At 40.5% G+C, this 13,173-nt stretch overlaps 1 protein-coding gene across 1 annotated transcript in view; it reads right to left on the bottom strand.

The window, feature by feature from the left end:
* LOC146854822 (adenosine deaminase 2-like) overlaps positions 1-13,173 on the bottom strand; it is a 308,704-nt gene that overhangs the window by 207,695 nt on the left and 87,836 nt on the right. Inside the window, exon 5 of the mRNA XM_085651047.1 lies at positions 5,609-5,699. Within this exon, the coding sequence (XP_085507173.1) occupies positions 5,609-5,699 (91 nt within the window). The remainder of the gene's footprint in view (positions 1-5,608; positions 5,700-13,173) is intronic.

Genomic DNA, 13,173 nt, shown 5'->3' with positions numbered 1-13,173 from the left:
GAGATCTTGCGGAAACAGTTTATTTCACTCGCTAAAGTTAAAGATCTTCTCAATAAATGGTCTCCTAAATTAATTTCCTTCTGGGGAAGGCTGCATACCCTCAAAATGATGATTACCCCGATAGTTAAATTTTTTATCTTCAATGCTCCCCCTCAGACTTTCAGCAGGCTTTTCTAAAGAACTTCTCAAACTTACCTCTAAGTTTCTTTGGAACGATAAAGAGCAAGGATCTCGTATAAATTTCTAAGGAAGCCGGTTGCATTTGGTGGTTGTAACTTCCCGAATTGGCATCTTAATCAAACGGTCTTCTTAGTGTCTCAAGGGGCGGTTTGGTTTACCCCAGATTCACTTTACTCTCCTCCATGGGTACATATTGAAAGATCTCTTTGTCATCCCTATAGTCTATCGTACTTCATTTCGATACCAAAATTTGCCCCTCACATTTGCATCGTATTCTTTCACATACAGCAGCTGCTTTAAAGATCTGTGACAAGCAGCCTGAGATCCACTTTAATAATTCTAGGAGGGCATCTCTTTGGTTTATTCCAAAACTCGCCTTTGATCTCGACCTCCATCTTTATGATGTTTGGGCTTCTTAAGGCATTATGACTATTCAGGACCTTTACGATTTTAATTGAGATCTGCTTCCTTTTGCAGTTCTTACTACAAAATACGATCTCACTAATCTGCACTTTTATAGGTTATGGTTAAACTCTCAAAATCCAAATTTTCTAAACATTCGTCTTTCTTTAAATTTCTAATCCTTTGGCTCCGGGGGGAGAGGTGGGTGGGGGGTACAAGTAGCATCCCAAGATTACAAATTTCTATCTACTACGCAATCCCCAAAACGGTCAACTATTTATACCACATGATCCAAACACTTTGATAAAGTGTTTTATGAACATATTTGTCCAAATGACTGGCTACTGATTGGTAATCTCTCCCTATGCAATAAAATTGCTCCAGCCCTTATCCAATCCAAATTGTTTACAATGCATTTGCTACATTGGACACCTGCTCGGCTATACAATTTGAAGATCAGGGATAAAAATAGGTGCTGGAGTTGTGATCTGGAACCAGGCACGCATCAGCACATGTTCTTTGATTGTACGCTATTATCTGATTATTGGGCCTCTATACAGAGACACAAATATCTTTAATGTGGAGAAGTGGAGAAGTGTAGCTCACTGGTTAGAGGAGGCATACCCTGAAGCAGAGATCAGACCCGGGACCTGGGTTCGATTCCCGACGCGGCAGGGTCCAGAGCCCAATTGTCCACGGACTCGATAATTCTCGCTTCGGTGCCCACTCTAAGCACGAGTTCCCACTATGCAGCTCTGGGCAACAAGCCTGCTTAATCTCCACAACGGCCCCCCGCGGCGGGATGCCTGGCTTTCACCTTGGGGATGCCCAGTACGGGTTATCTTACAGGGAAAAACCAGGACGGGTTCCCAATGCAAGCGCCAAGATGCCCGTAGGGTGATAGCTGCGCTCTATAAGTACATCAATCAATCAATCAATCAATGTTACTATTTCCCTATCCTTCTCTGTGGCAATATTGGGCCCCTGGGTTTCAACTGCCCCTCTATTCCTAGTTACGACTGAGCTGTCACTACTGGATTTACTATTAACTATTGAAATTAAAGTGATTCACAAAGAATGGAAGTCCTTTCAATAGCTATCATTTCACACATGGTGGGCCTGGTTGTGTTATCTTCGTTTTGCACATACATTGCACTCCGATAGACACTCCACTCCACTTATCTCTAGCGTAGTCTGGTGTTCCTTGGACAATTATGTTCAACTTTGCTCTTAGGACTCCGGGGCGTTCACCACTGATACCCAAACCATTTAAGTTTTTTCTTCTTTTTGTTTTTAATTTGTTTATGAAGCAGATGTTCTACTGTCTTACTCCTCCCTTCCTATCCTTATCCTCCTTTCTGTCTTTTTTCCCCTGTCTAGTAATTGCGGTATTATTTGTGATACATGGCTTCATTCCTTTCAGTCTCCATACAATATCTTCAGATGTTCTTGGTTATATAGGCTACAATTGCGTATGTACCATTTTGGTATTTATTATATGGATATATTGTTATTTTGTATGATTATACGCCTTAACATTTTTTTGTTTTTTTAATTATTTGTCCTTTTACTGTTGCCTTCTGCCTTTTATTTATATCTGCCTTCAAACGATCTTTTATATTTTTCACACATGTACTGCTTTGTTTAGCCTGTATCACTTATTCCATTTACCAATTTGTATATCCCTTTGGCTTAAATTTCAACAAAATACTTTGAACAAAAAAAAAAGAAATCGAACCTTACAGAGCTGGGATATTGCACTCTCAGCTCCTTGGCTACCTACAAATCGAACAGGAAAAGGAAGTCTCAAGATTGGTCTGTAGTTCAGGGTATCTCCGGCGTCCAGCTTTGGCTTTTTCAGAAGTGGAAGTAAAGAAGCCTTTTTCCATTCATTAGGAAAACAACTAAATTCATGTTAAGCTAAGAAATTCCTAGTAATTTAGAAAGTCACAGCTGAAATGTGTTAATACGAATATATGTACAGAAAAGCATGTACTTGTGCTCTTTAATGGCATGTTTAAAGTATGTTTTCTTTGTTTATGCAATGTAAATATGAAACATGATGAATAATACTAAGGAAGAACAGCTGGCAAAAACACAAACTGGTATATTCAAAAATAAGATCCAATTTAGCCCCAAAAGTTTAAAAAGGGCTAAAAAACAAATAGCCTTAATGGAAACACGATTAAAGAGAAAGAATAAAACCCTGAATTTCACTAATTTTCAATTGTGTAGCTGTGGATGTACAGTGTGCCAAAAGAAGAACAGATCTTCCTTACAACTAAGGTGTTGCACTAGTTAGTAAAGTGGGGATCATAATTAAAGGAACTTTCCAGAACAGGTCATGATGCTCTCTCCTTTATTCAGGATTTCTTGACCCAGATGTCCCTTTCAGTAGCAGCTGTACAGGTTGATGAATGAAGTCACACCAATAGATTAGTGTCCCCAAAAAGAAGTTGGAGGAAAAAGCCAATTGAAAAACAAACCTCTAAGTAAGTGGTAGGCCAGCTAAGGATGACAAAAAGACAACACAAAACCCAATGACCATAGAGCAGGAACAAGGCAGGAAGGGAAAAACGTAAGGAACGAAAAACAAAACTAAGAATCAGGAGTAAACTGAAACCTAATAGAAAAAGGGACAAGGGGGAGCAAAAATTACAGAGACTAAAAGAGAAGTGAGGATGGGGGCGGTGTCTGTCACACTGGCAAAAATGGAACTAGAAGCATGGTGACGAACTATAACATCCAAACTTAATCCAAACTGAATCTTTTTATACCAGAAGTAAGCAAGAACGTGAAAATGCAGAACTCAGAAGGTAATAATGCCTTCTTGAGTTGGGCAATATAAACACAGCATCATGAAGACTGTTATCTTGACAGGGCTGAATGTCCATGTCCTGCCTCCATAATGGCACTGACAAGGAACCGAGTTTACTTAAATGGTGCTGGGAGCAAGTGCCCAGTGCTAATTACTTCAATGGAAATACCTGGAGAGAAATCCCAGAGATGGTCTCTCTCTCTCTCCATTAAACACTTCTTCCCAGCTGTCGGCAAAGAAGATCTTCTGCTGCAACTTTAACCATCTACAGCGGGAGACAGACCCAGGTCACAATGTGCTCTGAGTTGAAGTTATCATCAGGGAGCCCAACACCAGTCAACACCATGACCACATTAGTGTGCCACGGAAAGAAGACTCTGCCAGTAGCTCCTCTTCTAAGATCCGGGGTTCAGAGACTTAAGGGATTCGAAGAACACATGCCTTGAGGCATCAGTCCATTGTCCGTTTCAGGCAATGCTCCTATGTATAGTACACATTTTGTAGTTGAGACAAACATATTCTGTGACAAGCCTCCAGGTATGTGCTGTGGCATCACTTTTCGCATGAATAATGTAGAATGGCCACTGTCTGTACAGGAGCCTGTCCTTGGAAACCATTTATTGCTGGATTGGAAGGTATGATATCCTTTTTTCTCACCAGAAACTGTGGCCAGTAACTATGCCTCTAGCATTCATGTACTTTATGTTTTTGTAATATAGCATAAAAAAAAAAGTCACAGGGGTAGAAGTGGTAAGCCAAAGATGGTAAGGTAGTATTTCAGGAATGTGTCAGATGGTTTTCAGCTAAAAGCAAACTCTATGGAAAACCAGTGTTGAAATAGTCAGGCAACAAGGAATAACAATGAAATGGTTGTCTAAACACCTGTGACTGCTTCAGACACTGTTTTCATTCTGCTGTGAAGTTAATCTGAAGAATCATAGATGAGGATCAACAATTTGAAAACCTTTTAATCACTGCCCCACAGCATCTCCATCACAGTTTGTGTTCTTTGCCAAATTTCATTAGGTGTTGCGGATATGTGTAGAGACTTTAGTTAGAGATTTTGGCTGTGTCTCACGTCGTAGGATTAGCGAAATGCATCAGGCATTGTACTGCATAGACGTAAGTAGAAGTAAACAAGCATTTCAAATGTTGACCAACAACTTGAGGAAGAACATAATTCCATTTTGTGACACAGCTCACAAAATGGAGTCGATGGCGCAAAAACAAAGGTTGAAACTATTTTCAGGTGACAAGTATATTTACACTTCAGACAAAGGAGGAGAAAGAGGTGGCAACTCTAGAGAGTAAGTTTCTATCAACAGCAAGATATCTCAAGGATCACTTGAACACATGGAATATAGTGCATAGAAGAATATAGGCCAGGGAAACAGAAATCATGGTCGGTCAGAATAGAGAGATCAGAAGCATGAGAGTGAGATGCATGGTGTTGAACAAAAAATGGATGTCATTGGTGATCAGTGGAGATGGATGATTTTATGTTCTGGAGGATTAGGTTCATGGATGATCTTCCTGTAATGAGATGGCTAATACTGACAACTTTGCATGCAGATAGCGATGGAGATGCCCTTGGGTCCTGTGGCTGAGTATGCACTGATGGGGCTAAAACAGGGAATGACTAGAGCCTAGTCACGGTGCATAAGAATCTGGGTGCAGCTAGGTGTTGAAATAATTGGCTGGTGATCCCCCAAGATATAGTATACAGAGCAACTGATTGAGCCAGGGAGCATTAGACAGGGGCTAGTAGGTTAAGATCAGCAATGTGCTTATGGCCAGCCATCTTGGTGAGCGTGCATGGAGGTGAGCGAGCAGCAAGCAGGCTGAAGAGAACCTAGGTTACGAATTTTGGAAATCTGGGTAGAAGAGGCTTTCAATGCAGTCCAGTTTAATTTGGACTAGTGGGATGATTAGATTTGTAACCGAGTGGAGTGAGAGGTGGATGGATTTTTCAAATGTTGAGGAGGTGGATATCACGCAGCCATAGCAGTGGCAGTGACAATTTAGGAGAGCCACAGATGGCAATCAAAGTAGACTGTGGTTTCTGGGGCAGATTGACGGGATAATACCATTCAGGTCACAGGATGGATGATTGAGGGTGGTGCTGTGTGGTGATGGGAGTGATGAAGCTTTACTAGTGGCTATGTTGAGGATAGCAGCTTAAAATGACTCAAGGTTCTTCATAGTTACCATGTCAAAGCCAGCCAGGGTCTCTGGAAACCGTGCTTTTAGTTGGATGGCATCCTGGATTGCGACTTTAGCAATGGTCTCTTTAATGCCCCTTGAGAAACAAAAGATGTGCAAAGAAGTAATTGATTAACAGAGGGTGCTATTTGTAATAAATAAATTCCTTGATTCGAGAGTAGTTACCCATAAGTGCGGAGAAGAAATGGGGAGGAGATAAATGATGCCTGCAGTCTCAACGAGATGCAGGGCACCTTTCCACAGAATATCTTTATCAAATCTCTGCACGGCAAAGACACAGGATGCCCATCATCAATACTGTCTCTGGGATCGGTAATGTGGGTCTACTACTTGCAAAGCAGAAAAAAAAGCCTGGCATTTCCTGACTCAGGAGTGAGGTATATCCAATCACTCCTAACCAGCTCAGTGGATAGTTCAATCTGAACTAAGTAATACTCCAGATCCACCCTACATATCCTTATGTACAGACAAGCTTCTCTGCCTCTGCCACCCAACATGGGAACAGTTCAAAACAGCTTGCCTCAAAAGTGAATCCTACTTAAAAGGATTCATTTCGTGGTTAAAAATAGTGTGTGTGAGGCTGACAGCAAAAGAATATAAATATTGTGAAAAATCAGGACCTGTTTGCAGTGTTCCCCCACTTTTTGCCCCCCTTGTGACTACTAGCTGCTAGTGTTCTAACGACTGTGCCCGTGCTCTGTGGAAAAAGTACATGTTAATTTAGTCTAATTTCAATTGGCAATGACAGATCCCTGTGAGTCTCTAGTATATAATAAGGCAATGGGGATTCACACTACCTACGAGTCCCTAGTATATGATAGGGCAGGGAGGTTTAGAGGCCCAGTACCTTTTCCTGCACTGGAGTGAGCACTACCGTGGTGCCTGCTGTCATTTTATGACCCAGCCCTACTTTGCAGGCTGCTTTTATATTAGAATGATAGGCAAATTTGACTTTGATTTGAAGGTACTTCCAAAGTATTATTCTACCTTATTTTCACATATAAGTCTCCCCTAGGTGTCCAGGAGTATGGTGCCTTGCAGCTATAAGCAGGGACGTTATAAAATATGTTTTATAAGCCCTGGTGAGGGAAAAACTACCAATTTCGATTTTCCCCATTATAGTGAATGGCTCCATAGGCTAACAATGTAATGTTTTATTTAAGTATATATATATTGATAGGAACTGCATAAAAATGTACTTCAAGGTATCAAATTGATAGTTAAGATGAATCCAACAACCGGCCACTGTTAGATTTATAATAACTATGACAGAAAATAAGTTATTAAACTTTCTTTTCTGTGAACCAAAATCTAGCTTTTCAGCTGATCTCTCCTGATTGGCCAGCCTCTGCACAGGCTGCGCAGGCTGCTCTAATGAGGTGTGAAAAGCCCTGCTAGAGAGCCAATGGATTTAAATGCAGGCGGAGAAGTGCAAGCTGTAGAGCAAAAGGTTCCCTAAATTGGAGTTTCGTCATTTTAGTGTCTATTTGTTCATAAAAATATAATCGATTTTTATAAATTAATTGGGGTTGCATTTTCATTGGGTTTTGTGTCTTATTTTTTTAATTCTCCTAAGTTAAGCCTGCCTGGTCGTTGCCACCTACCAAAGGTTGTGCAAAGGAATAATTTATTGAGACCCTAACTAAACCTTTTATTGTGTTTGTGGCCTTATTATTAGAGGTAAATCACTACTTATCATGACTAATAATCCACTTTCCAACAAACGTGAATAGATAGTGGTCTTGCCCTAGACTAAAAACTTTCTGGAAGGAAATTCTAAGTCATGTGAATGGGGTAGTGGGATACCCAATACAACTTGATCTTACAACTGTAATACTGGTCTTAGTACCTACGGAGATTAAAAAAGTATCTAAAACAGACTAGAAATTGATTACCAATATGCTATAGGCTGCAAAACAGCTACTAGCACAAAACTTAGAAGTCCACAGCTGCTTCAACAATATGAGAATTGGAAATTAAACTATGGCTGTTACCAGCAGTGGAAAACTTGGCATGGGAGCTAAACAAAAAGGGATGTAAATATGACAGCACGTGGTGACCTCTGACAGATTATCTGGTGGTGCCAAGTTGCCCAATATCGTTGAGATCACTACGACTTACTGGTTAGTCTGAGGACTCATTTTTAAATGCTGAATTAACATTAAGTGGCAAAAGATGATGTGGTAGAGGGTAGAAATTAAGACTGACCGTGCAATACGTTAATACCCTATACCCACCCTGGAGAGTATATGTGATGGGGAGGAGAAAATAAAGGTTTATGAAATTATGGAGATGAAGTGTATTATTGTAATTTTGATAATGAGGCTTCAGCCTAATCTATCTGTAACTATAGTTTTGTTGAGGAAAAAAAATAATATATCACTAATCCCCTTCTATGCGCCCACCTAATCAAAAACCAATTGAGTGGCAACACAAATTAATAGAAATAAATAATTTGGTCATAAATAATAGAAAACAAACTAAAGAATTGTGTAAAATAAATGCATATTCATTTAATAAAAAAAAGTAAAAACTTTGTGGATTTCACAGCAAATCCTGGTTTAGTAACATAGGGGGTCATTACCACAGCAGAGAGACCGCCACCGAGAGGCTGCCGGTAGCGGTTTCCCCACCATCGGAAGGCCTTTCCCACCTGCCACATTAGGATGGCAGGCGGTTTAGTGGCTGTTATATCTCACATTTCATATTCACAATGTTAGCCTATGTTGCATGGCTTTGAGAAAGAATGTTGATGTAGTTGCTGGGAGACACTGCCAGAGTATTCTAAGTTTTGAATGCTGGGAAGACAGTTTTTCAATGTGGAGATCTTCTGTCTGGTCTGCTGCCTCCGCTGTGTAGTTTCTTCGAATAAACTTCTTTTGACAAGTCGCACCTGCCTGGCTCATCACTACAAATTTATTGGCGACGATTTATCTGCTACACAGCCATCAAACGGACTCCACGCGCGATGCATGTTCTTTGTCAAGCCACGATCTAACAATCTTAAAGGAACGTGTGGACTTCGAAACCTCGACTAATTAAAAAACCTAGGACTTGGCTCCAAAGGTATTTCTTGCTTTGCGAAGAACACGTCAAGAGGTAAGAGTGTATGTGACTTTTTACAACCCAATCTTACCCTGCACGTACTTTTAACGACAAAAAAAGAAAGTGAAAACTTACCCCGCTTCGGACTCGTATTCCCGTGGATCCCTCGTCTGCCGTTGTCTGATCATCTCCGACGGGGTCTGTTTTATTTGTTTTGTCGTATTTTGGCCCATCTTACATCTAACGCGCATGCGCGAGGTGACCACCATTTCTACTTTCCTCTGCACATGAGCAAAGGTGGTAATAGTGCCTGAGCCTCGCGTCAGTCATACTGTGACGTGACGCATTTCTTCCAGTGGAAGCCACTTCCTGCATTTCTAGTTGCCAAGCAACGCAGCGCGTTCGTTCTCTCTTCAACAACAATTGGACATGGTCCATCAAGTAAGCGAGTCTTCACTGTGATTCGCACACACGCTGTTGTGGTTCATGTTGTAAGCGAGTCTTCACTGTGATTCGCACACACGCTCTTGAGGTTGTTTTCAGCGGATTTTCACTGTGATACGCTCACACTATAAAGGGAAAATTATTTTCAGTTACGTCCTGGCGCTAGTTTCGGCAGATTTTCTCTGTGATCTGCACACAGACTTGCTCAAATATATATATATATTATTTACTTTTTTTTTTTTTTTTAAATAGGAAAATTTGGCGAGGAGCTTGGTACAACTTATTCACTCACTAGTTTAGGTTATCTAATTATTATTATTTTTTATATAATAGTTTGCAATCCATTCTACTTGCCAAAATTATATATATTTTTCCTTCATTTTTCAATGCATTTTGCTCTATTTTATTTTTGTCCACTAATATGCAATCTGTAAGTCCACCACCTCCCTTCCTGGAATCAGCTGGTGATCCTCCTGTTAGGTGGGAACTTTGGTTTGATGCCTTTCAAACCTATCTCGGTGCCATTGGAGCATCTAGATTCAGTGATGAACGTAAAAGATTTTTACTACTTCATTCCCTTGGTTTCGAGGGAAGGTCCATCTTCAAACATCTCCCTGAAATTACACATGTCCCTGGGGAGGAAATTGATGTGTTTCAAGATGCTGTAACCAAACTTAGAACTAGGTTTCACAAGCAACCTAGTTTAATGGTACTTCGACATACATTTTTCAAGAGGCAGCAAAGGGACGGTGAAGATGTGGATACATATATATCTGCTTTAAGGAAACTGGCTTCAGACTGTCAATTTGAGACATTTTTAGAACAGCTGATTAGAGATCAATTTGTCTATCACTGTAGCGACAAACAAATACGTCAAAAGCTTCTTTCTCTTTCAAATCCTGACTTAGATGAAACCATTAAAATTGCCAAAAGTATTGAGACTTCACAAATATCTTTAAAAGAGTTGGAAGATAAACTACCTGACTCGTTGAACTCTGTCCCGTCTAACTTTAGACAAAAACAAAGCAAAATTGCAAAATCTGAAGTTAAAGATCTGGATGCCAAGAAAATGGTGTCAAAGAAAAACATCATTCAGTCTCAAGGCGTCAAGCAGATGTGCAACAGATGTGGCAACAAACAACATCAGAGAGGGGCTAGATGTCCAGGAGCAAATGTTGTATGTAGTTACTGCAAAAAAAGAGGACACTTTGCGAAAGTTTGTTTTAAAAAAAAGTTAATGATCAGAAAAGGTCTGTTGCTTGTGTTCAAGAATCTGATTGTGAATCTGATTCCGAAATTGTTTCCGTTGTCTCGGAAAAACCAGATCATGTTTCACATATTTCTGATGAAATTGAGTGCATCAATCCTGTTGTTGAGATATTGGTTGGGAACAAGCCATTGAATTTACTAGTAGATTCGGGAGCTAGAATAACCATGATAACCAGGGAATTGTTCGTAGAAACATGGGGAGAGAGGAGTTTGCTACCCCCCGATCGGTCACCGTATCCTATGAGGGTCGTAAAATATAACTACTAGGATATTTTGAAGATGACCTGGTGTTCAAAGGAAGGGTGATTAGTGGGAAGATCTATGTTGCCGTCAAAGGGCTGAATATTTTGGGATGGTATCATCAAGGCTTGTTTGGTATGATCCTAAAACTGGGATGCCCTGAACAAGTACTTATAGTTTCGGATTCTGTCTTTGAAAATAGTGTTAAATGGGAGCAGCTTTTTCCTACTGTTTTTTCGGGTGAACTAGGGACTATTCAAGGGTTCAAACACCGAATCATAGTGAAAGAAGGATCTTTACATGTGAAACACAAACTAAGGGGTGTACCTTTTAGTGCCAGGGAAGACCTTGAGGTGGAAATAAGACGTATTTGTCGAGAAGGAATCATAGAAGCAACGGAGTCTTCTTTATGGCTTTCTCCTCTTGTTGTAGTATGCAAGAGGTGTGGGAAGTTGCGTGTCTGTGTGGACCTCAGGTCCCTCAATAAGGAAATCTGGGTGGACTCGCATCCTCTTCCAAAAATTGATGATTTGTTTTCATGTGTTAGGGGTTCGAGGTATTTTTCAAAAAAAGATCTAGCTAGTGCTTATCACCAGATCGAATTGGAAGAGGAATCTCGCCATTTTACTTCGTTCATTTCACCTTTGGGAACTTTCCGATACAAACGGATGCCTTTTGGGTTAGCCTCAGCGACATCAGTTTTCCAACGGGTCATGCAAAGTGTGTTGGGCGAAATTAAAGGAGTCCTTGTTTTTCAAGACAATGTTCTTGTTCACTCTAAAGACATAGGTTCACATAATATTTTGTTGAGAAGGGTTTTTGAGACTTTCAGAGATCATGGTGTTGTTGTGAAACCTGAAAAGTGTAAGTTTCTATGTGATGAGGTTGAGTACTTGGGACACCACATCTCGGGTGAAGGTATCAGGCCTAGGAAGGGTTTACTAGATGCAATTGTTAATGCACCCATTCCAGTAGACAAAACAGGAGTTAAATCACTGCTAGGTTTACTAGAATACTATTCCAAATTCATCCCGAACTATGCCTCTATAGTTAGGCCAATTAGTTATTTGTTAAGAAAGGGGATTCTTTTCAATTGGTCAGATCACTGTGATGCAGCCTTGAGCACTGTGAAGGTCCTTCTCGGTAACTTTAAAGCACTTAAACCTTATGATCCTACGTTGTCTACTTGCATTACTGTTGATGCGAGTCAAGTAGGTTTAGGGTGTGTAGTTACTCAGGACACCCGAGAGGGTGAGAACACTATTGCGTTTGCATCTAGGGTTTTAAGAGATGCGGAAATACAGTACTCTGTGATTGAAAAGGAGTTATTGTCTTGTCTTTGGGCTGTTGAGAAATTTTGTTCGTACGTTTGGGGTAGGCGGTTTCTATTGAGGACTGATCATAAACCTTTGGTTAATATTCTCAGTGCAGGGACAAGCAAATGTTGTTCACCAAGGATTGTGAGGATGGTTTCACGGCTCATGCAATACCAATTCGATGTGGTTCATGTTTCTGGTGGTTAAAATATAAGAGCAGATTTCTTTTCTAGATTTCCTATTGGTGCAGATTCGAAGGAATTTTTAAAAGAGAATGAGGATGATGATGATGATTCGGATGATTGTTTCATTTCTGCGATTGATCTTTCCCAACATAGCGTTGGTAATGAAAAAAGTTGGCTAGACGCCATCTCTCAAGATGAAGTGCTCCAGCAAGTGTGTGAGTATGTAAGGAATGGTTGGCCGAGGGAGAGCACCTTGCCACATTATTTGCAACCCTTTTGGAAGGTGCAGTCTGACATTTCTATTGAGGGTGGTGTTTTGGTTCGTGCAGAAAGACTTATTCCTCCTCTCAGCCTGAGGAAGAATATCATTCTCAGGGCTCATGAAGGACATCTAGGTTCAACTCTTACTAAGCGAAGAGTCCGTGATTGCTTTTGGTGGCCATCTATGGATGTTGATATCGGCGAAGTGGTAGGTGTCTGCACCATCTGTAGAAACTCTGATAAAGGTTTGAAAATTAAGACTCCCCCACTTCTACCAATTGAATGCCCGTCTTCTCCTTGGAGTAAATTGGGTTTGGACATCATGGGTCCAATAGAAGGTATGCAAAATGGGTGTCATTTTATTTTGGTTTTGATTGATTATGTTTCAAAGTGGCCTGAGGTGAGAGTGGTTAAGGACATCTCTTCTTCTAGTGTTATTGTGTTTTTAAAAGAAGTGTTCATCCGAGAAGGGCTTCCAGAAACACTGGTGACAGATAATGGTACCCAGTTTATCAGTTCGGAATTTGAGTCATTCTTAAGTTCTTGCAATATTAAGCATGTACGGAGTTCGTTATATCACCCACAGTCGAATAGCCAAGTTGAGCGTATGAACAGGGTGGTGGGAGAATGTATTAGATGGGCAAATTATTCTAATGTCAATATACAAGGTTCTATTGACAGCATGCTTTGGTTTTATAGAACGACTCCCCACTCTACAACTAAGATTTCACCTTTTGAGCTATTAAGGAAACGTAAAGCTAATACATGTTTTAAACCAGGGTGGATGAAC

The sequence above is a fragment of the Triturus cristatus genome, chromosome 4_1, assembly GCF_964204655.1.
Source record: "Triturus cristatus chromosome 4_1, aTriCri1.1, whole genome shotgun sequence".
Classification (NCBI taxonomy): domain Eukaryota; kingdom Metazoa; phylum Chordata; class Amphibia; order Caudata; family Salamandridae; genus Triturus; species Triturus cristatus.
This window is presented reverse-complemented; position numbering and strand designations above follow the sequence as displayed.